General features: G+C 37.0%; 1 protein-coding gene across 8 annotated transcripts in view; it reads right to left on the bottom strand.

Annotated features, from left to right (window-relative positions):
• Nucleotides 1-27320, bottom strand: part of MKLN1 (muskelin 1) — a 303397-nt gene that overhangs the window by 57513 nt on the left and 218564 nt on the right. For all 8 annotated transcript variants that reach the window (XM_045576813.1, XM_045576809.1, XM_036427159.2 and 5 more), the window contains 3 exons: nucleotides 22383-22460; nucleotides 17285-17350; nucleotides 6828-6940 (listed from right to left, as the gene is read on the bottom strand). In XM_045576813.1, coding sequence (XP_045432769.1) covers nucleotides 6828-6940; nucleotides 17285-17350; nucleotides 22383-22460 — 257 coding nt within the window. The remainder of the gene's footprint in view (nucleotides 1-6827; nucleotides 6941-17284; nucleotides 17351-22382; nucleotides 22461-27320) is intronic.

The raw sequence follows: 27320 nt of genomic DNA, 5'->3' as shown, positions 1-27320 counted from the left end.
TGACTATTTGATGAAAACAGCCAAAGAAATCAACAAAGAAACTATTAGAAGTGGATTTACAAAAGTAACATATACAAAGGCAATACTTAAAAACAAAACAAAACAATTTACTGCTCTATATTAGCAGCTTGTTTGTTAATAAAAAAATGTTTAAGTACCATTTAAAACAGCATGAAAGTAAAAATATACTGAAATCAATTGAATAAAAAATATCTAAGACCTCTAACATGAAAATTCTAAGAATGCTAAAAGATATTAATAAGATTGAAATAAATGGAGATTTAACAATGTTCATGGATTACAAGACTATTAATAAGACAGCAATTCTCTCCAAATTGCTTTATAGATTCATTACATTCCCAATAATCCCAACAGTTTTAAAAATGGACAATATTCTAAAATTTATATGCAAATGTAAAAGATCTAGAAGAATCTGAAAAATTTTAAAAAATAAAGACGTTCTACATTACCTGACCTTATAAAGTATCATATTGATATATGAACAGATCAAAAGATAATGGAGCAGAATAGAGTGTCCAAAAAGAGACATATACCGTATTTTTCGGACCATAAGACGCTCCGGACCATAAGACGCACCAGTTTTTAGAGAAGGGAAATGAAGAAAAAAAGATTCTGAAACAAATAGTGTCCTAAAATATTTTATGTGCATTAAAACCCAACATCACAGTCATAAACACATGTAATCAACCCTGTAAAGTAAACAGCAGCATTTAGAACCATTTTAGAGCCAGGCAAGCACACAGAGACCACACAGAGCCGGGCAAGTAAAAAAACTTTTTTTTTTTAAGTATATGCGTAGGCTATATTTAGACCATAAGACGCAGGGACTTTTTCCCCCCACTTCTGGGGGGGAAAAAGTACGTCTTATGGTCCGAAAAATACGGTACTTATATGACCAATAGATTTTGACAAAGATTAATGGGGAAGAAGATAGGGGGCAACAACAACTCTCAAACATTTTTAGTAAGAATATAAAATTGTATAACCACTTGGGAAAGCTTCAACAGTTTCATCAATGGATGTTAAAAGTATAAAAGTTTGATAAGTAACAGGATAGTTTCATAATCTCAAAATTTATTTATCAACTATAGAATGGGAAAATCTGGAGGACACCTTCCTTGACCAACTGATCAAAGCTAATATCAGATAAATCTCTTAATAAAATATAATAAGGAATACTCAATGTCATGTCATCTACATGGTATTCCTGCTAAAGATGCCTAACCTAAATGCAATCTTAAGGAAATAGACAAACTCAATTGAGGGACAGTCTACAAAATAACTTCTTTGTATTCCAAAATGTCAAGATCAAGAAAAGGTTAAGGAACTATTCCAATGTGAAGGTGACTAAAGAAATATGACGTTGAAATGCAATGCATGATCATGAACAGAGTCCCAGGTCAAGGATAGGGGTTGGGCTGACAATGGGACACCTAAGAAGACATTACAAAGAAATTATTTGGATGATTACTTACCTCTGAATAGGAATTGTGGATTACATTAAAGCAGCTGTTTTCAGTGCAATCTGAAGTCTTCAAAACATTTCAGGGAGTCCACAAAATCAATGTTATTTTTATAACTAGAGGTCCGGTGCACGAAATTCATGCACAAAGGGGTGGGTCCCCTTAGCCCAGCCTGCACCCACTCCAATCTGGGACCCCTCAGGGGACATCCTTCTCACAATCCTGGAACATTGGCTCCTAACTCCTCACTTGCCTGCCTGCCAGGTAACCCCAAACTTCCCTGCCCCCACTAGCCTGATTGCCCCTCATTGCCTCTGTGTGCTGTCCTGATCGCCCCCAGTATTTATTAACTTTTCATTTAATTAATATCACCTAATTACTCACTAGAGAGTAAGTATATGATTTATGCCTTGAGAAATTCTGAGTCTGAGTAGGAACATAGGAATGCAAACCAATCATTACAATAACCCATTCAAGGAATATAAGTCATTAAATGGGCACATAAAAAGAAAAAAAAGCTACTAATTCTGCATAGAGAAGACAGGGACACTATACAGAGGAAGGTAAAAGCAGGGTGCATGGGGGGGACAAGCCTCTGCTAATTTCAAACGGGGAAAAAACTATTGCCAAAGGACACAGATGAGAAAGTCAAATAACTCCAGCAACTATAGATATAGCTAGCAAACAAAGTCAGGCGATGAGTCTAGAAATGGTGACCAAATCCTAAATAGAAATTTGAAGTTTTTACTCTAAGCAAAAAACAACAGAAAAACTCCACAAACAAAATGTAGGTAGATAAATTGCTTTATCATTCTGATTACTGTTGTTATTCCAACTTCCTTATATCTATACCCTTTGATAGTACCCCTCACCAAACAGTGACACCGGACTTAGTCACATGACTTTCTTTGGCCAATGGGACAATAGTAAATTTGATTGCATGCACATGTCCACCTTATTCCTCTTGAAGCCCTACCCCAGGCATGAGAACAAGTTCCCAGCTAGCCAACAGGAAGATAAACAACGACTTAGAACAGAGCCAAATTGTCCCAGCTGAAGCTATCCTGCACTAGCTGACAGCCAGCTGAGTCCCAACACATTAGTGAGCCCAGCCAAAACCAAAAGAATGACCCAGCCAATCTGTAAACTTTTGAGTAAAATAATGCTTATTATCATTTGCCACTGAAGTTTTGTCAAGTTCAAAATGAAATAGAATACAATAGATAACTGAAATGGATTGAAGCTAACCATGGGGTTTTACAAGGTGTCACATGACCCAATATGCTTTCTAAAAGCTGTTCTAATAAATGGAAAATAGATCTGGAGTCAACAACAGAGGTAAAAATTTTAAGAAAAAAACTATAATAAAGTTGGAATTAATGCCAAGAAGACAGGAAAAAACATGTGAAATGTCATACTGGGTATTAGAACTGCTGGAACTTAGGCATTAATTAGATGTACTCTATGAATAAGAAGGAGACTTCCTGGATAAATTCTAGACTTATTCAAAGAGTAATTAGAAATGCAATCAACCTACATTTAAAATAGTTGAAGGTAAAAATCTTAGAAGAAACCATAGGAAGGAAAATCCCAGACATCTCTCGTAGCAATATGTTTACCAATACATCTCCTGGAGCTGTGGTTGGCAAACTGCGGCTCGCAAGCCACATGTGGCTCTTTGGTCCCTTGAGTGTGGCTCTTTCACAAAATACCACGGCCTGAAGTTTAAGTTTAATTAAAAAATTTGGCTCTTAAAAGAAATTTCAATCATTGTACTGTTGATATTTGGCTCTGTTGACTAATGAGTTTGCCAACCACTGTCCTAGGGCAAGGGAAACTAAGGAGAAAATAAACAAATGGGACTCCATAAAAAAAATTTAAAAAAAGCTTCTGCAAAGCAAAAGAAGCTATCAACAAAATGAAAAGGGAGTCCACTGCACAGAAGAACATATTTGCCAATGATACATCTGATATGGGGTTTATTTCCAAAATATAAAAGGAACTCATCCAACTTAAGAAAAAGAAGACAGCCAAAACCGGTTTGGCTCAGTGGTAGAGCGTCAGTCTGCGGACTGAAAGGTCCCAGGTTCGATTCCGGTCAAGAGCATGTACATTGGTTGCAGGCACATCCCCGGTAGGGGGTGTGCGAGAGGCAGCTGGTCAATGTTTCTCTCTAATCGATGTTTCTAGCTCTCTATTTCTCTCCCTTCCTCTCTGTAAAATATCAATAAAATATATTTTAAAAAAAAGAAAAGAAAAGGAAGACAAACAACCCAATTAAAAAAATGGGTAAAGGAACTAAAGAGACACTTTTCCCAGGAGAAATATGAAAAAATGCTCAAAGTCACTAATAATCTGAGAGATATAAATTAAAACAGCAATGAGGTATCTACTTAAAACTTGTTGGAATGGCTATCATCAACAAACCAAAAAATGACAAGTGCTGACGAGGATGTGGAGAAAAGGGAACCCTAATGCTTGTGGGAAGGCAGATTGGTACAACCATTGTGGAAGAGTATGGAGTTTCCTCAAAAAATTAAAAATGGAACTACCATTTGACCCAGTGATCTCTGGTAATATACTTCTGAGAATATATCCTAAGAAACGCAAAGCACCAACAAGAAAGAATATATGCACTGCTATGTTCATAGCAGCACAATTTATAATACCTAAGATCTATGATAGAAATAGCCGAAGTACCCATCAGTAGACGAATAAAACTATGGTACAGTTCACAATGGAATCTATGCAGCTGAAAAAAAGAAAGCACCCTTCCCTTTAAGGCAGCATTGAGTGACCTGGAGAATATTACGCTAAGTGAAAAAAGCCAGTCAGAGAAAGATAAGTATCACATGATCTCATTCATATGTGGAATCTAATGAACAAAATAAAGTGATGAATAAAATAGATCCAGAGACTTAGAAGCATAGAACAGACTAATGAATCTCAGAAGGAAGTGGGGCGGGAGGGGAAAGATTAACCAGAGAACTTATATGCATATACTAGAGGCCCGGTGCATGAAATCCGTTCACGGGTAGGATCCCTAGGCCTGACTGGTGATCAGAGCTGATATGTGGGGAGTGTGGAGGGGGAGGGGAGAAGACACTCTCTGGCACCCGCTTTGGTCGGCCTGGCACTGCCCACTCACTGGCCCCGCCACCCACTGCTGCAGGTCACCTCCCTCTGTGGGGCGACCAGCAGGGCAATTGGGGGGCCCCCACTTGCACCTGCCTTGGCTGTCCTGGGGCCTGCGTCTGGAGGCAGCTCCTGGGTTGATAATCTGCTCCCTGGTGGTCAGTGTGCATCATAGTGACCAGTTGTTCCAAAGTTCAGTCGATTGACATATTAGGTTTTATTATAATATATAGTATATTCATAGTCCATGGTCATAGACAATAGTGTGCTAAAGGCCTGGAAGGAGCAGGTGTGGAGTGGAGAGGGTTAGTGGGGGTGTGGGGAGGATAGGGAACGGGGGACCTCTCTAATACTTTCAAAAATAAAGATAAATTTAAAATAATAAAATAGTTGAAGAGAAGAAAGTTAGTTATTTTTTTAGATGTATTTATTTTTGTTGAGATAGAAATCATTTCAGAAAACAGTACTTTAATATTAAAAAACAAAGGCCATTTTTATATAGTTTTACAGAAATAAATAGAAATCAGAATTTTAAAATATTTTTGCAAAGATAAGAATGATTAATTAAATTATTAACCCAGGGAACACATGAGTATGCAAGAATCCAGTGTCCTGGAATTAAAGACACAGCATCGGATCTTTTTTGAAATGGCCTTCCTAGATAAAAATCATCTAGGGTTTTAAATTAGGTCTTTTTCTCCCATTTTTCACTTGCAGCTCCTACTGTTTTGTTACAGTTTATTTTTAACCACGTAATCTGAAACATCGTAGACATAGGGTACAATAAAATGTTCTAAAAAGATTTGGGTCCAGCAAGGCTGGCTTAGTGATTGAGCATTGATCCATGATCAAAGTGGTCACCAGATAAGATTCCTGGTCAGGGTACATGCCTGGGTTGTGGGCTCAATCCCCAGTAGGGGGCATGCAGAAGGTAGCAGATGGATGTTTCTCTTTCATCAATACTTCTACCTCTCTACCCCTCTCTTTTTCCCTCTCTCTAAAATAAATAAAAACATAAAAAAAAAAAAAAAAAGATTTGGGGGAAAAAAACCCGAGTTAATTTTTATTTTATAATTATGTATTTAATTCAAAGCCATAAATCAAGCCATCTTATTCACTACTGAAATGCTTGATGGATACATGTATCAAGAAGCACAAATAGCCGGGACTGGGTTGGCTCAATGGATAGAGCGTCGGTTTGGGGACTGAAGGGTCCCGGGTTCGATTCCGATCAAGGGCATGTACCTTGGTTGCAGGCATATCCCCAGTAGGGGGTGTGCAAGAGGCAGCTGATCAATGACTCTCTCTCATCGATGTTTCTAACTCTCTATCTCTCTCCCTTCCTCTCTGTATAAAATCAATAAAATATATTAAAAAAAAAAAAAAAAGAAGCACAAATACATAGATACAATTTTAGGTAAAAATAAAATGTTTCATTCGTAAAACTGATATGTGTTAAATAGTAAGGGGCCAAAATAGTGAGATAGTGAAGACATCCAAAGCACAATTTTCCAGAAGAACTCAAAATAATATAAATGTTTGAAATAAGAGTAGAGGTGACAGGAACGTAAAAAAAAAAAAAAAAAAAAAAAAAAAAAAAAGATATTTACATAGTTACATTCCCAGGAAAGTAGTAAAAACTATATATATAAAAGCCTAAGTGACCGAGCAACTGGCCACTATGATGCACAATGACCACCAGGGGACAGATGCCCAACATAGGAGCTGCCCCCTGGTGGTCAGTGCACTTCCACTGCCAACCTCCAGTGGCTGGCCAACCTCCCATGGTCCCTTCCCCAGGCTGGCCAACCTCTTGCAGTCTACCCCCACCCCCACCCCCAAGCCGGCCAACTCTGATTGGAGCTGGCTGGCAATGTCCCACAGTCCCTCCCCCCAGGATGGGGAGACACCCTGACTGCAGGCCAGGCCAAGGGACCCCACCCGTGCATGAACCCATGCACAGTGCCTCTAGTATCAGATAACCACTGCTATTTAATTTTGTAAAATAGATTTGTTCATGTATAAGTAATTGAAGAACCATGTATAGAAGCTGTAATGTAAAAGTACTTAAGCCAAACCTGTTCACCACAAATTCTTCTGCTATCACTGCTGATAGATATTATTGTAGAATAGAAATTATCCAGAAAAAAGAAGTGTACACCCCCAGCCCTACTACAATACCGATGGATGAAAAGTGTGAGAACTTGCCTCTTTTTCAGTGTCTCTTGAGATACATGTCCACTGGTTCTCCTTCACACTGTACGCCCAGAAGTCAGCAAGATCTTGTGTTCCATCCCAGCCACCAAACAAATAAACGGTCTCTATGAAAATTAGAAAAATATGTGTAAAAAGATAAAATTAAGGACAAAATGTTAAGTCTAGGCATCCAGACCTAGCCAGTTGTCTCTAAACCATTTCAAAAGGTACATCTAAATAAACTTAAAAATTTTAAACTGGTAGCATTTCAAAAATATTTCTAGACTAGTATTTCCTAAACATGAATAGAAAGGCTCCTGATGAACCACTATTTTGAGAGATTTATAAAAATACAGACAATGAGGAAAAATTCCCGAAGATTCTGCTTCCATGGTTATTTAGTAGGTAAAAAAGAGTTTGTATTTTTTAAGAATCCAGGGTGAATCTGATAATCAGCCAGATAGGAGTTCTGTGTTAGGCCACAAAAAATTTACATTTACCATCTTCTTAATAATGCAGCTTCAGACTGCAAAGACAAAAAAAAAGAGAAAGGAAAAAAACCCCACAAAACACAAAGAAATATATAATGTAAAATATAACATGAAGACATCGAACTATTTCTGGGGGGAAATATCACATTATAATTGTTTCTCTCTAATGTAACACCAAAAACAATAATTAGCTGCAAGTTAGAGTTAGATATCTTAAGAATCAAGTGATGCATATGGCCTCAGTATGCCCATGGGAAATTTTTCCATATATACTGTGGGAGCTTTATCTTCTTATAAGTCAACATTTTAGTCATTTGTAGGTATCCTGAGAATTTGTTATCTTCTAATTCTGAAATATATATTATATCCATAGACTTTATCCCTGTGAGAAAACTGACATCTTGCTCAGTAAAAAGTGAAAATTTTTATACATAACAATGTGTATCATCCCATTCTTCTCTGTATAATAAAAGTGCCTTTTCTTCAAATACTTCCCCCCTTTGTAAATAAATGTCTGATGTCTACCGGTTATACAATCCCAACAATTATTTTTTAAATAAATTTAATTAGACATCACAGGAAAACTATAAAGCCACCTACTCTCCAACATGCCATAGTCCTATATATGAAGAGACTGTCATCTAAGTTATGCCCCACCATAAAGGTTTATAATTCAAAGTACACTTGGAAATATTGTAATACCCCTTAAGAAGTGTCTTGCCATTCATAGAGTTGGGCTGTCTTCTAAGAGGTTTTTGCAATTTTGTCATATAATTTCAAACTCTAAGTGAACTTTCTAAGTGAAACATCCCATTCTATGCCCCAAGAATCTTGAGAAATCAAAACAATAATTCTGGGTAAGAATAGACCACTGGAACATGACTGAATTCTAGTGCTCAGTGATAGTGTTGTGAAGTTCTTCAGATACAAGTTCATGAAAACATTCTGAAGACTGTCAAGTATGAATAACATTTCTAGCTTTAAAATGCACAGAAATAAAAAATACTTGTATCTGATTCCATGTCTAACTCAGTACCTAGAACACTTTGGCTCTGTACAAATGTGAACTACTGTATCAGAACTACAAAACAGTCCATTCTCATTAGTTAAGTAACATTGTTTCCAAAATGGCACACAGTACTGCCCAGAAACATAGAATTTTATAGGAAAAAATTAAAGCATTTTCATCTGGCTTAAATATTATTTGCCAAAGCCTAACTGTAAAGCCTGTTAATCCTGTTAAACTCTGAATCCTAGAGAGGGCGGGGTATATAACTAAAATAGCAATAGCAATTGACCTTTTGTTTTATAGTGTTTCTGGGCACCCTCTGGATAAGGTTATCCTGGTTCATTAACTTTAATAACCCTTCCTCTTGGACTCTGGGTTCTCAATGTTCTTTCTGAAAGCAGGTCTCTTTGTACGCATAAGTTCTCACAGCAAAGAAAACCCACATTTCCACAACAGCCTCATTGATAGCTGAGCAAAATAAAATCTGGCACAGAGCAAGCATCCCAATGGAATTAATCCAAGATGTCACTCTTGTCCATGAATACTTTGTGGTCCCAGTTGAAGTTTAATAGTAAAATTGAATAAATCAGAGAGAAGCAGGACCTTCTGACATACCTGAATGAAATGCATAACAAAATTTTAATTAAATCATCTAATTACTTAATTCAAATCATTCAGAATGAGATCTTATCTAGAAACAAATGGCAGCAAAAGTATTACTTAATGGATAAATAATGTAAGGAACTTTTAAGAGTATGGAAATAATTGGAGAGAACTGTAGTGAGAAATTAAGAAAGTAGAAAAAAAACATTATTTGCAACAGGATAATAGTTTGGTTTACTGAATGTCCATTCTCAAGCTTAAAGATTATATAACAATTCATGTACATCCCTGGGACAGTATAATCCTCCTCAAGTAGCAGCCCTCTCTTTTATTTTTTTCTTAAAGGAGAACAGGCTATAGAAGTTATCCATTTCTCCCAGCACTCAGAGGCATGTATGGTCAATATTTTTTGAATACCGGTACTAATCTGAATTGGAAAGGCACATTAGAGGATAATTAAAAAAAAAAAAAAAAAAAAGACAAGACAAGGAAACGAACTAAGATGGTGGTTTAGGTAAACACCTGTACTCACCGCCTCCCACAACCATATCAAAATTATAACTAAACTAGAGAACAACCATCATTCAGAACCCCCTGAAATCGAGCTGAATGGAAGTCCTACAACTAGAGAAGCAAAGAAGAAAGCACACTAGACTGGTAGGAGGAGTGGAGGCCTTGACTGAGCTGGCCCAACACTCACATGCTTCGTTTTTTTAATCGGAAGGGATATCTCCAAGGAAGTGGGGGTCCCAGCTGCACACCAGACCCCCAGCCCAGGGTTCCAGAGCTGGGGGAATCCAGGGACATAGGGGGAGGAATTGGCATAGGAACAGGAACTTGGGTGCCGCTTTCACCCACAGTGGTGCTCCTAGGGGTCATGTTCCTGTGGGACCTCCCCAAATCGCAGAACTGACTGGCAGTCATATTCTGGGTTTCCATCAGCTTGGCCCACACTGTTCTCTCCATCCTGGTGATTCCATAAGACCCCACCCAATCCAATTTGCAGCCCCATCCAAGTTGTTTGCAATTGCTTTTCCACTTGTGGTCTGTCTTGGCTCAGGCTTAAGACATTGTTAAAAACTCTTAAACAAGCAGCAGTTGGCATCACCATGCCCCAAACCAATTAATAAAAAGTTCAAGACTCAGCACTAACACCAGAATGCCTTGCTTCATAGCTGGGCCTCACCCAGGCATTTCTAAGGCCATACAAGTCGTAGACATCTGCAGATCTCACTGTAGCTACTGCCAATGGCCCTAGGCAATGTCTGACTTTGCATCTCCTGAGAGGTCTCAGAGCCAGTGCACCCGATGGACAACTTCAGACCATACCATATTACAACTCTATGCATCCACAAGCAACACGCTCCAGGGCAGACTCAGTGAGCACCAAAGCTCCAATGAAGCAAGTCCTGCTCCATAGGTGTGTCTCCTGCACAGCAGCTCTTTTAATGTAGACACAGCTGGTCCTCACAGCCAATTCCTACCAGTGACACCAATGGCAATCAAGGCTCAACTACAATAAAACTGTACACACAGCCCATATAGGGGCACACCTAGAGTGCCCAACTCAGGTTACTGAGGAGACTGAGCCACTGGGCCTTATAGGACCTCTTAATAAAAAGGCCACTCTACCAATTCCAGGAGACATAAAAGCTCTACCTAATACACAGAAATAAGCACAGGGAAACAGCCAAAATGCAGAGACAAAGAAACATGTTACAAATGAAAGAAATGAAAGCAAGCAAAATGCTAGATATAGAGTTCAAAACAATTGTTATATAGTTACTCAAGGATCTTAATAAGAGCTTCAAGGATCTTAATGAGAGCTTCAAGGGACTTAATGAGAGCATCAAGGGACTTAGTGAGACTTTCAAGGATCTTAGTGAGAACGTTAAAAACATGAAAAAGGACCAGTCAGAAATTAAGCATTCACTCACTGAAATAAATAATAATTTAAAGGGTATCAACAGTAGAAGAGAAGATTCCAAGAATTAAATCAACGATTTGAAATATGAGGAAGAACAAAATGAAATAAAAAAATAACTCAAAAATAACCCAATCAGAAGAACAAAATGAAATAAAAAATAACTCAAAAATATGAAGATAGTAAGGAGCCTCTGGGACAACTTCAAGCATACCAACATTCACATTATGGAGATGACAGAAGGAGAAGAGAGAAAAGATATTGAAAAGCTATTTAAAGAAATAATGATGGAAAACTTCCCCTATCTGGTGAAAGAAATAGATCAAGAAGTCCAGAGTGTCCCAAACAAGAGGAACCCAAAGAGGACCACACATCATAATTAAAATGCCAAGGGTTAAAGACAAAGAGAGAATCTTAAAAGCAGCAAGAGAAAAGCAGTTAGTTACCTACAAGGGTGCACCCATATGACTGTCAGCTGATTTTTCAATAGAAACATTGCAGGCCAGAAGGGAGTAGCAAGAAATATTCAAAATAATGAAAAGCAAGGACCTACAACTAAGATTACTCTACCCAGCTGAGCTATCATTTAGAATTGAAGAATACAGGGAATAGGCAGTAGAATAGAGGATTCTAAGAATTAAATCAATGATAAAGTGCTTCCCAAACAAGAAAAAATAAAGGAGTTTATCACCACTAAATCAGTATTATATGAGATGTTAAAGAATCTTTTTTAAGAAGAAAAAAATATATATTAATAAAATAACAATAAATGATATCTATCAACAGTTGAATCTAAAAAACAAAATAAACATGCACTATAATAGACAAAACACACTAATGAATAAAATAGAATCAGAGGCATGAAAACATGGAACAGACTAATGAATCTCAGAGGGAAGGAGGCACGGATAGGGGAGAGAGGAGAGAAGAAATTAACCAAAGATCTTATATGCATATATGCATTACCTATGAACACAGACAATAAGGTGATGAAGGCCTGAAATGGGTTGGGAACCAGGTGGAGAGGAGCAATAGGGGGAAAGGAGGGTCATATGTAATACTATCAACAATAAAGATTAAAAAAAAAAAAGAGTCCCTATCCTCAAGGAGCTTACACTCAAATCAACAATATTAAACAAGTATATAGCCCTGCCTGGTGTGATTCAATTGACTGAGCCTTATCCAATGCACTGAAAGGTTGCCAATTCAATTCCTGGTCAGGGTGCATACCCAGGTTGCTCGTTCAATCCTCAGTTGGAGCAAGTACGGGAGGCAACCAATCAAACATTGATATGTTTCCCTCTCATATCAATGTTTATCTCGTTCCATCTCCCTCTCCCTCTCTCACTCTAAAAAAAAGAAAACAATATATAAATAAATAAATATAAATATATTTTTAAAACAAGTACATAAATCACCATGATTGCAGGGTAGATAAGTGTCACCAGAAGGTTTCATGGTAACAGTGGTATTTATATCCCAAGGTGGCTTTGTTGACAGAATGAGGGACAAAAAAAGAGGACAATTCAGCAGAGTAAAAAATAAAGGTACAAAGACAGAAAAACACAAGAAGTGTTTTAAAAGACATAGACTCTTAAGTCAGACAGGTCTTGAACAAAATTGTAGCTCTACCACCACAGCTGTGTGATCCCCACCAAGTTCCTTAACCACTGGTCTCATCTCTAAAATGGCATGCAATCCCTATCTCATAAAGAAACTGTGAGACTTAATTAATGCATGCAAAATGGTAAAAACTATGTAATGAATAAATGCACTGTTCAACTTAAAAGAAGAACACAGAAGATAACGAGGGTAAAAAGACAGGCAGTGGCCAGATCATGGAATGGAAGGATTTAAATGAAAACACAGAAACTAAGAACTTGATGCCACAGACTTTGGAGTAGCTACAGAAGATTTTAGGCAGACTTAGCATGGTCAGATCACAACTTGCAGCAAATGGGACTGACTGAAAATGAGGAGCCAACAAAAGAAAGGAATTGGAATTAAATTGACAAGTAACAGCATATGCTCAAAATTTTAAACCAATTTCATTCTTAGATACTATAAATGAATCAATCATCAACCAATCAATAAGTCTCTCATTTCTTAGGCCATCAAACTAAAATTCAACCATATTCTTTGGTACAGGTCTTTTTGGTAGCAATACTGAATAAACCCTACAGCTACTTAGTGCCAGTAGTACCGATCTACGTATCTTATCTACACCAAAAATAAGGTAGTATGTTAGCACATCAGTGTCTTCTCAACATTTTTCACAAAGAAGCAGGCTTTTTATTTTAAGAGCCTGAATGCAACTATCTATCCTATTCTGATTTTTAAAGGTAAAATTGACTGTGCTGATTGCATTATCCTCCACAAGATGGCACACTATTTTTTTAAATTAAATTCATTTTTTCAGTTTGAAACAGTATAGAATACAAATGCTATCGCACTAACACAGCATGAGCCCAATTTTAGATAAAATTCTTGTGTCAAACACAAGAAGTAGAAGTGTTAAAGGCAAGTGAAGGAGGTTATCTTAATTCTTAGTTTAATATAGACACTGAGAGGGGGGAAATGAAGTGAAAAATGCAATTTTAAGAAATATAAATTTATTTTCAAGATAAAAATAAAACATTGTCAGAATATTTAGTTTAAAAGTTTAATACTTCTAAAAATGCAATTAGGAAGACCTTAAATGGACATGAGAAAATTTGAAGAGAGCAATAAAAAATAAGGGGAAAGATATTTTATAAGCTTCAGCCATTTCCTTGAACTCATAGGATGCAGCAGATTATCAACTGGATTCATCGACCACCCTTTTTAAAACAAAGTTGTGACTTAAAAACTATCTAGATGACACTGATAGCGAATTCAACACAGTTATTTTCCCAGCTAAAAGGTTGTATTTTCTGCCTATACATTGTATTCTTAAATAAGGCTATATTTCAGAATGCCTTTGTGATAATAGTATACACTGAGTGGCCAGATTATTATGATCTGTGAATGCATAATAATCTGGCCACTCAGTGTATTTGTATCTCAAATGGGTACCAAAAGTATTCTAGACTTTTGCAAATATTGAAAGTAGATCAACCACCTATTTGCCTTGAGCTTTTTATCAGCCAGTGCAAAGGGGGAAAACTGATCAGGTGCACAATTTCTATTATCTTTGATATAAAATAAATGAGGTACTCAAGAGAAGTACACCGAGTGACCAGATTATTATGCACTCAGAGATCATAATAATCTGGCCACTCAAGTGTATATATAGCTACAGATCTATAGCCATATGAATATATTTGTAATTCACAACAAAAACCCATGTTCACCTACTTCCTTCAAAGGTTTCTTTAAGGAACATTAGGAAAACCAATTATGTGGCACTGTGTGTAAAAACTAAAAGGCATTTGCATAGAATTAATATAGAATAGTCAAAGGTACAGCTTTCCATAGAAAAGCTCTTCCTAGTGACAAACATCACCCCCTCAAACTTCTTTTGTATATATCAAATACTGGGGTTTTGCCTGGATCTTACTATCTATTCTGATTGAGAGAGGGAAAAAGGCAGGCATTATAGGTTCTCAGAATTTAGTGCAAGTTACATAACAAAGAACTTCCTGGTCGAATGAACAGTTAAATTTTCACTGAACAGACTTGAACCCTGAAACAAAAAGACATGCCTTTTCTCTCTTTTTATTCACTTTATTTCCTCGGAGTGGAAACACAATTCAGAATGGAAGCATCTAATAAATACAGAGTTATCAGGTACAGAGATTATAATAAATGATACTGACATATACATCCAATAGTACAAAATACTAGATTCCTTCTCTAACATGTTATAAGTGATAGAATACACTTAGGAAGGAAAGTTTGAAAATTAAATAGTAACATTTAGGTCATCATGTACTTGTTTAATTTTTTTTCATCATTATGATGTACCTTTAAAAATGGTAACTCTATTCTTAGAGCTGCAGCAAAATGGGGGAAAAAACTATTATAGACTAAAAATAAATAAAATTTAGGTATTATTAAGTATTTCATATTTAAGGAAACAACATATATGAAACACTAAGAAGATGAAACATTTTAAAAAGATGATTTTTTTTGTAAATGAACTTTTTCGTAAATTCCTCTTCGTAATGAACTTTATGTTTTACTCTAGTAAAGGTGTACTTAATTTTTTGAGTCAAAAGTCCCTTTGATGATCAGAATTCATGGATTCTCTTCCCAGAAAAGATGTATATACAAACAAAATTTTGTACATAACTTCAATAAATTAAGAGCCTTCATTCTGGAAATCTTCAGAATGCATACTTAAAATAACAACTGGGCTTCTCTACACTCTATTTTACTCCTTAGGTACCAACTTCATAAAAATGAAACTTTCAGGTTCTTCAAACTCTACTTGAGAAAATCATTCTTCATTATTAACCTACCTACACATTATCAACAAAATTACTAAACAGGGTTTATTTTTTTTTCTTTCTAAAAATCTTCAAAGTATACTAGAGGCCCGGTACACGAAATTCGTGCACGGGGGGAGGGGGTGTCCCTCAGCCCAGCCTGCACCCTCTCCAATCTGGGACCTCTCCAGGAATGTCTGACTGCCCTCTCACAATCCAGGACTGTTGGCTCACAACTGCTCACCCAACTGCTCACCTGCCTGCCTTCCTGATTGCCCCTAACCACTTCTGTCTGCCAGCCTGATCACCCCCTAACCACTCCCCTGCCAGCCTTAGTGATGCCTAACTGCTCCCCTGCCAACCTGGTTATCCCTAACTGCCCTCACCTGCAGGCCTGGTACTCTTCCCCACCCCCCCAACAGCTCTCCCCTGCAGGCCTGGGTCCCTCCCAACTGCCCTCCCCTGCTAGCCATCTTGTGGTGACCATCTTGTGGCCACATGGGGGCAGGATCTTTGACCACATGGGGAAAGCCATCTTGTGTGTTGGAGTGATGGTCAATTTGCATATTCCTCTTTTATTAGATAGGATAGAGGCCTGGTGCACGGGTGGGGGCTGGCTGGCTTCCCCTGAAGGATGTCCCAGATCAGGGTAGGTGTTGCCTTGGGGCGTGGGGCAGCTTGGGTTGAGGGGCCTCTGGTGATTTGCAGGCCGGCCACACCTACCAGCTAGCTAAGCGGAGGCCCTGGTATCTTGGGTTTATTTAATTTCTACAAAGTTTACTTAAACTTTGTAGCCTGGAGCAGAGCCAAGCCTTCTGCTTGCTCTGTGGCCACCATTTCTGTTGGAATTTATTTACCTTCTATAATTGAAACTTTGTAGCTTTAAGTGGAGGCCTGAGCCAGACCAGGTATGCAAAAAGCTTGGCTTCCTCCAGTGCTGGGGGCAATCCTAGCCTCTTGCTCTTTCCAGCTCTGTGGCTGCGGCCATTTCTGTACTGATTTATGTATCTTCTATCATTGAAACTTTGTAGCCTAGGCCGGCAAGGGCAGGAGGAAAGCTTGGCTTCCTCCATTGCTGGGGAAACCCAAGCCTCCCTCCTGCTCTCTGTGGCCATAGCCATCTTGGTTGGGTTTATTTGCATATTCGCTCTTGACTGGCTTATGAGTGTGGCTTGTGGGTGCAGCAGAGTGGTTAATTTGCATATTACTCTTTTATTAGATAGGATGCCTTTTCTTACTTTCTAAAATTAGGAAAACATAATTATTTTATGTAAAAAAAATAACTATTCCTAAAGTACTATGACTAAATGAATATTAGCACTCTATGTAGTAAAGTATTTTAAAATCAGATAATAAAGTCAAATTAAACTAAAATTTTGGCATTATTTGCTTTTCAAGATGGTAATTTGAAACCTACGGTATTATAATTTTAGCATTAACTTCTAAATATAATGGTATTTAAGCTGTCCTCACCTATAGAAAAATTTTCCATACCGAATTATAGAAAATTTAAAAGACAGCAAAACAGAATAAAGCAAATGATTCAGAGACTTGTGAACAGTGTTTAGCAATTAATGGATCCAACAACACTCAATTAGTCCAACAAGACTAATTTAGAGATAGTTTCTCCCTCTAAACTATATCTTGTGTCTCCTTCATTACTATAATTCCCATAGTATGACATTAAAATATAAATGCACTGAAAATCCAGAAATATATAAAAATTTACTATGAAAATCAAATACAAATACACCGCCCCCCCCCCCCCACACACACACACACAGCTATAAAGGGCTACACATTACATTTCTTTTAGGTTATTTAATTTCATTTTGTTTAGCAGCTTCTCCTTCTCATGAGTCACTACCTAGTTTAGCTTATGCCTGTGGCTAATGCCTATTTTCTTTGCTACTTTGTTATGAGGATTAACATTTAACCTTTGGAATGAATGAAAAATAAATTCATGTTTACCTGATATTTAAAAATGCATAAATTTAATTTAAAATTTGCTTTCCTTTGCAAGTATCTCTCACCTGTTTGAACATCAATAACCATCTGATGGCCCCCTCTCATTCCTGGTCGGTTATCTTCTCCATCACCTGAAGTAGAAATAATATTTTATTTTAAAGGAAAAGCACAGAACAACAGCAAACCCAAAGTAACTTTATTCATAAATTTGTAATGACTAGTGCAGTGGTCGGCAAACAAATTAGCCAACAGAGCCAAATATCAACAATACGATTGAAATTACTTTTGAGAGCCAAATTTTTTAAACTTAAATTTCTTCTAACACCACTTCTTCAAAATAGACTTGCCCATGCCATGGTATTTTGTGGAAGAGCCATACTCAAGGGACCAAAGAGCCACATGTGCTCACGAGCTGCAGTTTGCCGACCATGGGACTAGTGAAAATAAAACACATTTATTCTTTTAATAGTAAGTAAAAAGACTCAAAAGAAATAATATGATACATAGCTATCCTATATAATAAAAGACTAATATGCAATGGCAGAACAACTGAATAACCAATGGCTATGAAGTGTGCTGACCACTAGGGGCACACAGGGAACATTGTTGGTGTCAGCACAGCGGGATAGTGGAGCAGGTAAGCGGGGGCACCAGACTAAGGCTGGGTGCTGATTGCTGTCATCAGGGCAAGCCTCTGTTGGTTACTGAAAATCCTTGCTCCTATGTCCCACGGTCCTGCCCAGCACTTGTACCTGCTGCCGGTGCCAGCCCTACTTGCACCCAGTTCTAGCAACAGAGCAGCCACTCGCACCCGCTGCCGGTGCCCAGCACTGGTCCTGATCATTCGGTGCTCAGTGCCGTCAATGTGTGCAAGCAGCAGCAGCTTGCCTGATCACTCCTGTGGGCTTTTCCACCTCCCCCTGCTCCTGAGGGGAGATCTGGGCACCAGCTGCCATTTCACATCCACTGCTGGTGCCAGCCCCAAAGGCTCCAAGCTGTCAAAGGGTGCGAGTGGGGCTGTTGCAGGGAGCGGGGCTGCCAGCAGACAGGGATCTGGAGGCCATGGCAGGAGGGGCCAGATGGGAGTGTGGAGGATGGGCCAAGACCTACCCTTGTGCCCACTGCAGCCTTGTGGTCCACAGTTCCTTTCAAGATGCACAAATTCCTGCAATGGGCCCCTAGTGTTTATAATAATTATCTTGCTCTTTTTTCCAATTGCTTTCTGGCTATTATTGCAATTGGAAGCCATTTTCAATATATTTATGACCAATGTCATAAATCAGCAATAATATAGGATATTCTACAAAAACATCAGACAAGAAAACTCTAAACTACTGAAGTGACAAAGTGAAGTGGGAAACAATTACAGAATTAGATACCAGGTCTATAATCCAGGCACAGCTTGTAAGTAGAATGCACAATTTTTGAAGTTCATAAAACTAGCTACTGAAAATTAAGATTTTATCAAGTTTTACTTCCTTGATAATTTTCTTATTGTGTGAACTTTGTGCCAGTATTTCAGAAAATAGTTTCCATATAAAGACCACCTATTTTATATGAGCACTGACTGAGTAAACTAAGATTTGCTTTCCTTTTATTGTTATTTCCATTACAAAGCTTAATAGGTAGGTATGTTTAAATATAGTCAGTGAAACTTTTAAAACTGCTGTAGGAGAAAACCATTCCTAAATTTATATCTAATCTTACTTTATACAAAATTTTATATAAATGAAGATATAACTTCATTGTAATGGTTCATTCAATAAGTTACAGGGTTCTAATATCTTACTTGACATATAAACCAGAGAACCTAAAGTTTTCTTTATAACTGTCATATTAATGAAAATATATTACTTTGGCTAATAGCTTTCGTTGTATTAGCTTCTGCCTATGTAAAATAGGAAACATGCAACTTTTTACAAATTTCACAGGGATACTATGAAAAAACTAAAATGTCATTTGCAACAACATGGATGGATCTGGAGAGCATTATACTAAGCGAAATAAGTCAGTCAGAGAAAGATAAATATCACATGGTCTCACTCTTTTGTGGAATATAATGAACAACATAAACTGATAATCAAAAACAGATCCAGAGACAGAGAAGCATCGATCAGATCGTCAAACCTCAAAGGGAAGGTAGGGGAGGGTGGGGATAAGGGGAGAGATCAACCAAAGGACTTGTATGTATGCATATAAGCCTAACCCAGCGTTTTTCAACCGCTGTTCCACGGCACACTAGTGTGCCGCGAGATGTTGCCTGGTGTGCCATAGGTGCAGACAAGACAAGAATTTTATAATTTTTCACTATTTTGTTTACTTAATATTTCATAATAGTAATTATAAAATACTTTCTTTGTGTTTATTTGATTCCTATTCAAGAGAATTACTTTATATATAGTCAATATAGGCACAGAGTTAAATTTTTTAACATTTTCTAATGGTGGTGTGCCTCGTGATTTTTTTCATGAAACAAGTGTGCCTTTGCCCAAAAAAGGTTGAAAAGCACTGGCCTAACCAATGGACACAGACATGGGGTGTGTGTGGGGGGTGGAGGTGGGGGCATGAGTGGAGATGGGGGGGGCCAAAAGAGAGAGGGTAAGAATGTAATACCTTAATCAATGAAGAAAATTAAAAGAAAGAATGTTGCCAAAGAAGGAGACATATGTAATACTTTAAACAATAAAAAATAAATAAAAAAATTAATGAATTAAGTAAATTTAAAAAATGCATTTACTACCTTTTGGGCATTTTTTTTTTTTTTACATGAGACAGAACTAAAATTCTACCGTTTAACCTTTTATTTCTGTATATGGAAAAACAAAATAAATTCTAACTTACACTGACCAAAAAAGTCAGTTCTTATATAAAAAATAAGATGCAAAACTGAAGTTTTTCATTACTACTGTACTCAAAAGCTAATCATTCAAAAGGTGTCTGAAAATTCTTTCTCCTTTCTAATAGTTAGACTTTGCAGTTCATTATCATTGAAGCTTTTCCTTTTCTTCTTTTTTCACCCAGTCAGTAATACCTCTTGCAAGAGATTAAGAAAACAGTGAAATAAATTTATTGTATGTTTGTACTTTATATATTTAATCTATTAGTTTTCAAATACGCAATTAAAATGTTTGCTATAAATCTGCTTCTTTGAATAAAATTACCTCATATATGACTGATAAAAATAGGAGAATTGATATTCCTATAATACAGAAATTATGAGTGCTTATAGCAATTTTCTCCAGTATATTAATGTATAACACTTTCAGAAGAAAGTTTTCTCACAATTAAAGAGAAGATCTTAACAGTCAATATACGATGATCATAGGAAAAAGTTGAATATCTATAGAACTGCCTTCCTTCTTTAAAAAAATATATTTTTATTGATTTCAGAGAAAGGAGGAGAGATAGAAACATGAAAGATGAGAGAGAACCACTGATTGGCTGCCTCCTGCACACCCCTTAATGGGGATCGAGCCTCCAACCCAAGCATGTGCCCTGACCAGGAATCAAATAAAAACCTCTTGGTTCATAGGCTGACATTCAGCCATTGAGCAACATCAACCGGACACAAATGGTACCGTTTCCCCGAAAATAAGACAGTACCTTATATTAATTTTTGCTCCCAAAGATGTGCTAGGTCTTATTTTCAGGGGATGTCTTATTTTTCCATGAAAAAGAATATGATACACATTTATTGTTAAATGAAAATAAAGGAAATGTATTACCTGTATACGGTATGGTAGTACGGTAGTTGGCAACACAAACCAGACAAACTGTAAATTCTACAGTATCAAGAATTTACTCATTTATTCAATGACAAGCATGTTATCATCTTCTGGATCATCATCATAACAATCCAATTCCTGAATTTCCTGGTGAATTTCTTGTGACTCCTTTTCTTTCAGAATCAGTGGACCAAATCTCTCATGTTTACCCTAGGGGGGAGGCCCTTATTTTCGGGGGAATGCCTTATATTTCACTCAGAAGGAATCCTGTAAGTAGGTCTTATTTTCGGAGGATGTCTTATTTTCGGGGAAACACGGTAGTTGCATTAGAGAATTGCTGCACTTTCTATTATATTAACCATCTGGCAGAGTAATGAGTGCAGATGGGGTGAAAAAAAAATTTCTCCACCTGAAAAAATAGGTTAAAGAAGAAGACTACACCCTGAATCAAGATTTCAAGTTTGATTAAAATAGTGTTTATTAGAAATAAATGTTCTCTATGTTCTACAGTTATAAGGAGAAAGCATGAGCACAGAATTTAAGGCTCCAAACTCATTTTGATGCTCAATATAAGTGCCTGCAAAGATTTAACTATATTAATATTATTTATTTTTATTAGGATTACTACTCTCATTTTTATTAGTATCTGGTCATAAAGTTCCATAGATCTAGAATGGTATGCCCATTTCTATTTTTCTCATAAGCCCTATTAGCTTTAGTGAGCAATTTTACAGAACTTAAGGTTTTTCAGAAACATGTTCGGCATTACAACGCAATGACCTATAATTTTGGTGTCTTTATAAAAGTATTTTATGATGGTATTCTATGTAAAAACTGTCCAATCTCCTGTTATAGCTGTAAAACAAAAAGGTTTAAAAGAAAAATTCTATATGATAAAAACCGAATATGCTAATTTCTGGTCATTCAGTCTGTCACTCAACCAAAGTGTAATATGCTAATGATATGCTAAGGCTACTTAATCGCTCGCTATGACGTGCACTGACCACCAGGGGGCAGATGCTCTGACCGTTAGGTGAGCTTGCTGCTGTGTTCTGGCTGACTGGAACTGAGTGAGAAAGATAGGCAGTCCCTTCTTGGCTGGCCAACCTCCTGCATCCCACAGGCCAAGCCAAGGGACTCCACTGGTGCACAAATTTGTGCACCAGGCCTCTAGTTTAATATAATAAACTAAGTCTGCCACCTACTTAAGGAACCTACGTCTTGTTTTATGGTTTTGTTTTGTTTTAATTAATTTCTTTTTTTATTGTAAGTATTACATATGTTTCCCGGCCACTCCCACCCCCAGGACAAGCCCCCACTGTCTTGTTTGAAAACCTGCTTTTCATTAACAGAGCACTTTGAAATTTGAGCTACCTGGGGGAAAAAATGAAATCAAGACATTACAGCAAAAGCACCCACACCAGAAGATAGGGCTAACCTTTGGTGCTTTTGGGAATGATCTGACTCCATCGTGGCTTGTATTCCTGTTGACTGATGTACTGATTGAACAATCCATCTGCAAATAGCAGAGAATGAGAGAGAATTACAACTTAACCAGCTTAAACTTTTTATTACAGCAAAAAAGACAAAAATGTAGAAGCCTACAATCAGGGAAATTATTAATATATCATTAATACAATAGCATGTTCATAAAATACATCACTGCAGTTTTCATGCTACCTCAAATATAAAAAGTATTGGTTGACAAATAGGCCCTTATAGCTTCAAGAAAAAACAAAACAAAACACTAATCCACGAAAGTGAAAATTCCATTTTTATAGTTTTCGTTAAGTATAAAACTACATAGAGATCAAAGTACCAGTAATAGTTATTAATAAGTTTATTGAATACTTACTAACATTAGAATCCGTGCTATCTTAAAAATTTGATTTAATCTAAAAACAACTTTATGAACAAGGAGGCATTATCATGTCCATTTTACAGATGGGGAAATGAAAAAATTAAGAAATTGAAGCGAAAGCACATCTTTTAACCTAGATCACAGGTCAATAAATTCTTAATTTACTTCTTAAGAGGAATTGTTACACTAGTTACTATAACGGTCATGGAGCTTGAACTCCTCACATACATATATCCTATCCCTAAATAATTATCCCTAATCCCAGGCCTCTCAACAAAGATTAAGAAAGATATGGAACACAATATTGGCTATTGAACCATGAGGATTTTTTGAGGGGACTGCTAGGAAATATGCCCTACTTCTAAACAGACATACAGAGAAGAAAAATCTTCTATTCTTTTAAAAATTTTCATATCTGTATGCAATGTACACAATTACTATAGCAATCTGTAAAGGTATGAAAATTAAGTCAGTTCTATGATGATAACAAAGCAGACAGAGATAAAGAAACTGGATCATTGAATCTATCAACAATGAAACTACCTATGGACTTCTTGTTATGTGATACTAAAGGCACGGTGCATGAAATTCATTAACTTGGGGGTTGGGGAGAAGAAGGGGGGTTTCCCCAGCCTGGCCTGTGCCCTCTCACAGTGCGGGAACCCCACGATTGATCTCCCCAAAGAGGTAGGCCCCGCCCACCCATTTGGGGCTCCTTGATAGATTACCCCAAAGAGGTAGGCTGGAGCCAGGGGTCCCGCCTCCACTTAGCATGGAGTCGCCAGGACCCACCTCCACGCTGCGCACTCAACGTCAAGTCCCCACTCACTTGCGTTCAACTTGCCATGCACACAGCCCGCCAAACCCATGTGTGCCTGCTGCACACGAAGCCTCCTGGTGATGGGCTGTTAAGGTGTGAGGGCATCACAGTGTGAGGGTGTGACAACCACATAGGCTTTTATTAGTATAAACTAGAGGTTAGAATAGATAATAACAGTTCCTTACTTTTTAAACTATAGTTTTCTTTTATAGGAGACCAAATAGATTATAATTTATAAAGTTACCTATACAATAAATTCTTTCATTTGACTCTGATTTCAATCTGAATAAAGATTGTCCCTTTTGCTTAGTCACTGAAAGCAAATACTTTTCCAAAGAACTTACAAGTAAAACTGTCTGTTCTCCATGATTTGTATACTCGCCAGGGACGGTGTAATACACAGAAACCTCCCTAATAACTTTTTCTAGCTAATCATGAAGCTGAATTGTAACCACACTACAACACTTCAAGTCTTTTCAGATGACTTTAATGGAAATTTCCATATATACACTCATTTTTTTTATTTTTCTTTGCCTCCTAGGCTTTTCAAAATTCCTTAAAAAGAAAGTTCTACTATTCTTTCCTCCTTTTAAAATTAGTACTAATAAATTAGCATTTATATTTTGTCAAAGTAAGAGGAATAAGTAGATATTTCAGTGAGAAAGTTTCTATAATATAATTTACTCACCATAGGCTTTTCTGATAATTCTTGTCCCACTGAAACTATTTTAACCAATACTCTCCCCTCATTACAAGACTGGTAATCCTTTCCCCCCCCCCCCCCCCAGATAAAACGTTGTGGAGCTCTTACTAATAGTAAAGATAAGATTATAGTAAAAATATAAATTGTAAATTTACAACTATATGGAAAGTAAACATAGTAATCAAATTTTTTCAGTTTTGAGAAAAGCACATATGAATTAAATACTATATTTCATCCTGGAAGGGGGACTGGATGGAAGAAGGTGAGGGGATTAGCCAAAGAACATATATGCATAAGCCATGGAAATAAACAACAGTACACAGACAATAGTGTGATGATGGCCAGAGGGAAGGTGAGGGTGAGGGTGAATGGAGGGGGACAAAGTAGGGAAAACTGGGGACATCTGTAATAATGTCAATAATAAAAAAAGAAAAAAAATTAAATACTCCTTTTAAAGAGAAGATAAAATTATTCAATAAAAAATGATTTTAAAATATACATTAAGTCTACATAATAGCTACTGAAGAGGAGAGAGAGAATGTAAAACATGGGAATATATAGAAATGAGTAGCAAAACTGAAGAAGATAAGCAAATTGCATACATGAAAAATACAAAGCAAAATGTATAAAAGTAATAAATTTCACATTATTTAAAAGTAACCAATTACACCCTGGCTGGTTTGGCTCAGTGGATAGAGCATCAACCTGCGGACTGAAGGGTCCCAGGTTCAATTCCAGTCAAGACCATATGTCTGAGTTGCAGACTTTGTCCCCAGTGGGGGATGTGCAGGAGGTAGCCAATCAATGATTCTCTCTCATTGTTAATGTTTCTATCTCTTTCCCTCTCCCTTCCTCTGTGAAATCAATAAAAATCTATTTAAAAAAATAACCAATTACCATATTACTTGTTTCCCCTATAGTTACACAACTTTAAATAATTAAGTTCTTTATTTGGAAAAAAAATGGTGTTTAAGAGTTAGATAGAGCTGGAAGATCCTTCCAAATGCAGGCATGTTAGAACTTTATCATTGTTAGAACCAATATATTTATTGAAACTATGTGTATCTGACTGGTTCTACCTTATGCTCATCTTAGAAATGTCTTTATCACCTTTTTCCCCCTTATACATTCTATGACCACTCTGGGAGAGAAATCATAACCCAACTGGGGAAATTTCTGCTAATACTCCAAAAGGAGTTATCAAAGAAACAGCTCTCATCAGATTAAGGACCCTATCCCTGATCTTAAGCCATTCTGGACACTGCAGGAAAAATTCAATTCTCTAATTGCTTTTTCAACCAATCTCAGCCTCACTCTTAATACCTAAAAAGCCTACAAATACTCTTCCCATCAAGATCTTCATTCTATTTGTCTCCTATCAAAGACAACTGTCTTAAGAAAATGCTGTCAGATTTTTCAAAGTAAAAAAAAAAAAAGCAAACTCTCAAACATTATATAATTTTTGTAATTTCTTAAAGATACACACAAAAATTTAACATTGACATACATAAAAAATTTTAAAGTGATTCTGCCTGACAAGAATAAGGTGATTTTTTATTTGGGGATTTCTTCTTTGTACTTTTGTTACCCCAATTTTTTGTATCAAACACTACAATTACTAGAAGAAAAGCCACAAAACAACCAGATATATGGAACTATTTTCTGAACCTTAGGAAAACTTTGTAACATAGTTATTACCAATATAAGTCATTTCATATCTTTTGTAATCCCTGAAATGTCCATCCCTGCCAGCTCACTAGACACAGCTATGTTTCTACAAGCATTGCTTTGTACATTGACATTAGCTTTTCTGATTGATTGTTTTAATCCTCACCAAAAGATATGTTTTTATTGCGTTTTTAGAGAGGAAGGGTGAGGGAGAGGACGGAAGAGGGAGGAAAAAAGGAGGGAGGGAGAGGGAGAAACATTAATTGGTTGCTTCTGGTACACAGCCCGACAGGAGATTAAACTCACAACCTAGTTATGTGCCCTGACCAGAATGGAACAAACCTTTTGGTACATGGGACGACACTCCAACCAAGCCACCCAGCCAGGGGACATTAGCTTGTTTTAACAAGGATAAAGTATAAGCCCAAATATGCTGGAAGGATTTACAATCAGGAATGCAGAAGATATTACTTATAAAATTTATATTAAGTACCCCAAACAGAAAATATTACAAATTATGATTTTACTATAGGTCAATAAAGTTAATCTTCTTCTAAATAATGATAATTAATAGTGTATAATCTGAAATGCTCAGTATATTAAATGCTTAGAATAGAAAAAAAGGCAGAAGGTGAGAAACTTTCCTAGCCACATGGTTATCATTTTTAATGTTACTAAGTTCCTTACATTTAAACAATCTACTCATAAAAATTCTCCTTTCAATAAAGCACATTTCTAGTACCTAATGGCACTCTGACAAGTCATACCAGTTCACACAAAACAGTCATGCAAACATTTTTTTTAAATTGTTTTGAGAACTTCTTAATTTGCCTCCGTTTCCCTAACAAATTCCTTTTGTCTTCACTAGTCTAAAGTCACACAATTTTCTTTGCTATCTCTTACTCTTCTGTGCAGACGATTAGAAAACTTGAAGAAAACTATTTCAATACTAGAGGCCCAGTACACGAAAATTCATGCACTTGGGGGAGGGGGGACTCCTCTGCCAGGCCTGCACCCTCCCGCAGTCCGGGAGCTCTCAGGGGATGTCCGACTAACGGTTTAGGCCTAGTCCCCTGTGCTGGACAGCCATGAGCCAAATTCTGGCTGAGCGGCACTCCTTCTGTGGAAGTGCACTGACCACTAGATATCAGCTCCTGCACTGAGCATCTGCCCCCTGGTGGTTAGTGCACGTCACAGTGACCAGTCATTCCCGGTTTTTCCGCAGTTAGGGTCTTATTTGCTTATAACCCTTTTATTATATAGGATGGCACTATCAAATCTGGAAATAACTTTTAAGAAGACCTTAAAAGAAGAAATTGCTTTT

Source organism: Pipistrellus kuhlii, unplaced genomic scaffold (assembly GCF_014108245.1).
Source record: "Pipistrellus kuhlii isolate mPipKuh1 unplaced genomic scaffold, mPipKuh1.p scaffold_m20_p_10, whole genome shotgun sequence".
NCBI lineage: Eukaryota > Metazoa > Chordata > Mammalia > Chiroptera > Vespertilionidae > Pipistrellus > Pipistrellus kuhlii.
The sequence above is the reverse complement of the archived record's forward strand: the minus strand, read 5'-3'. Positions and strand labels throughout refer to the sequence as shown.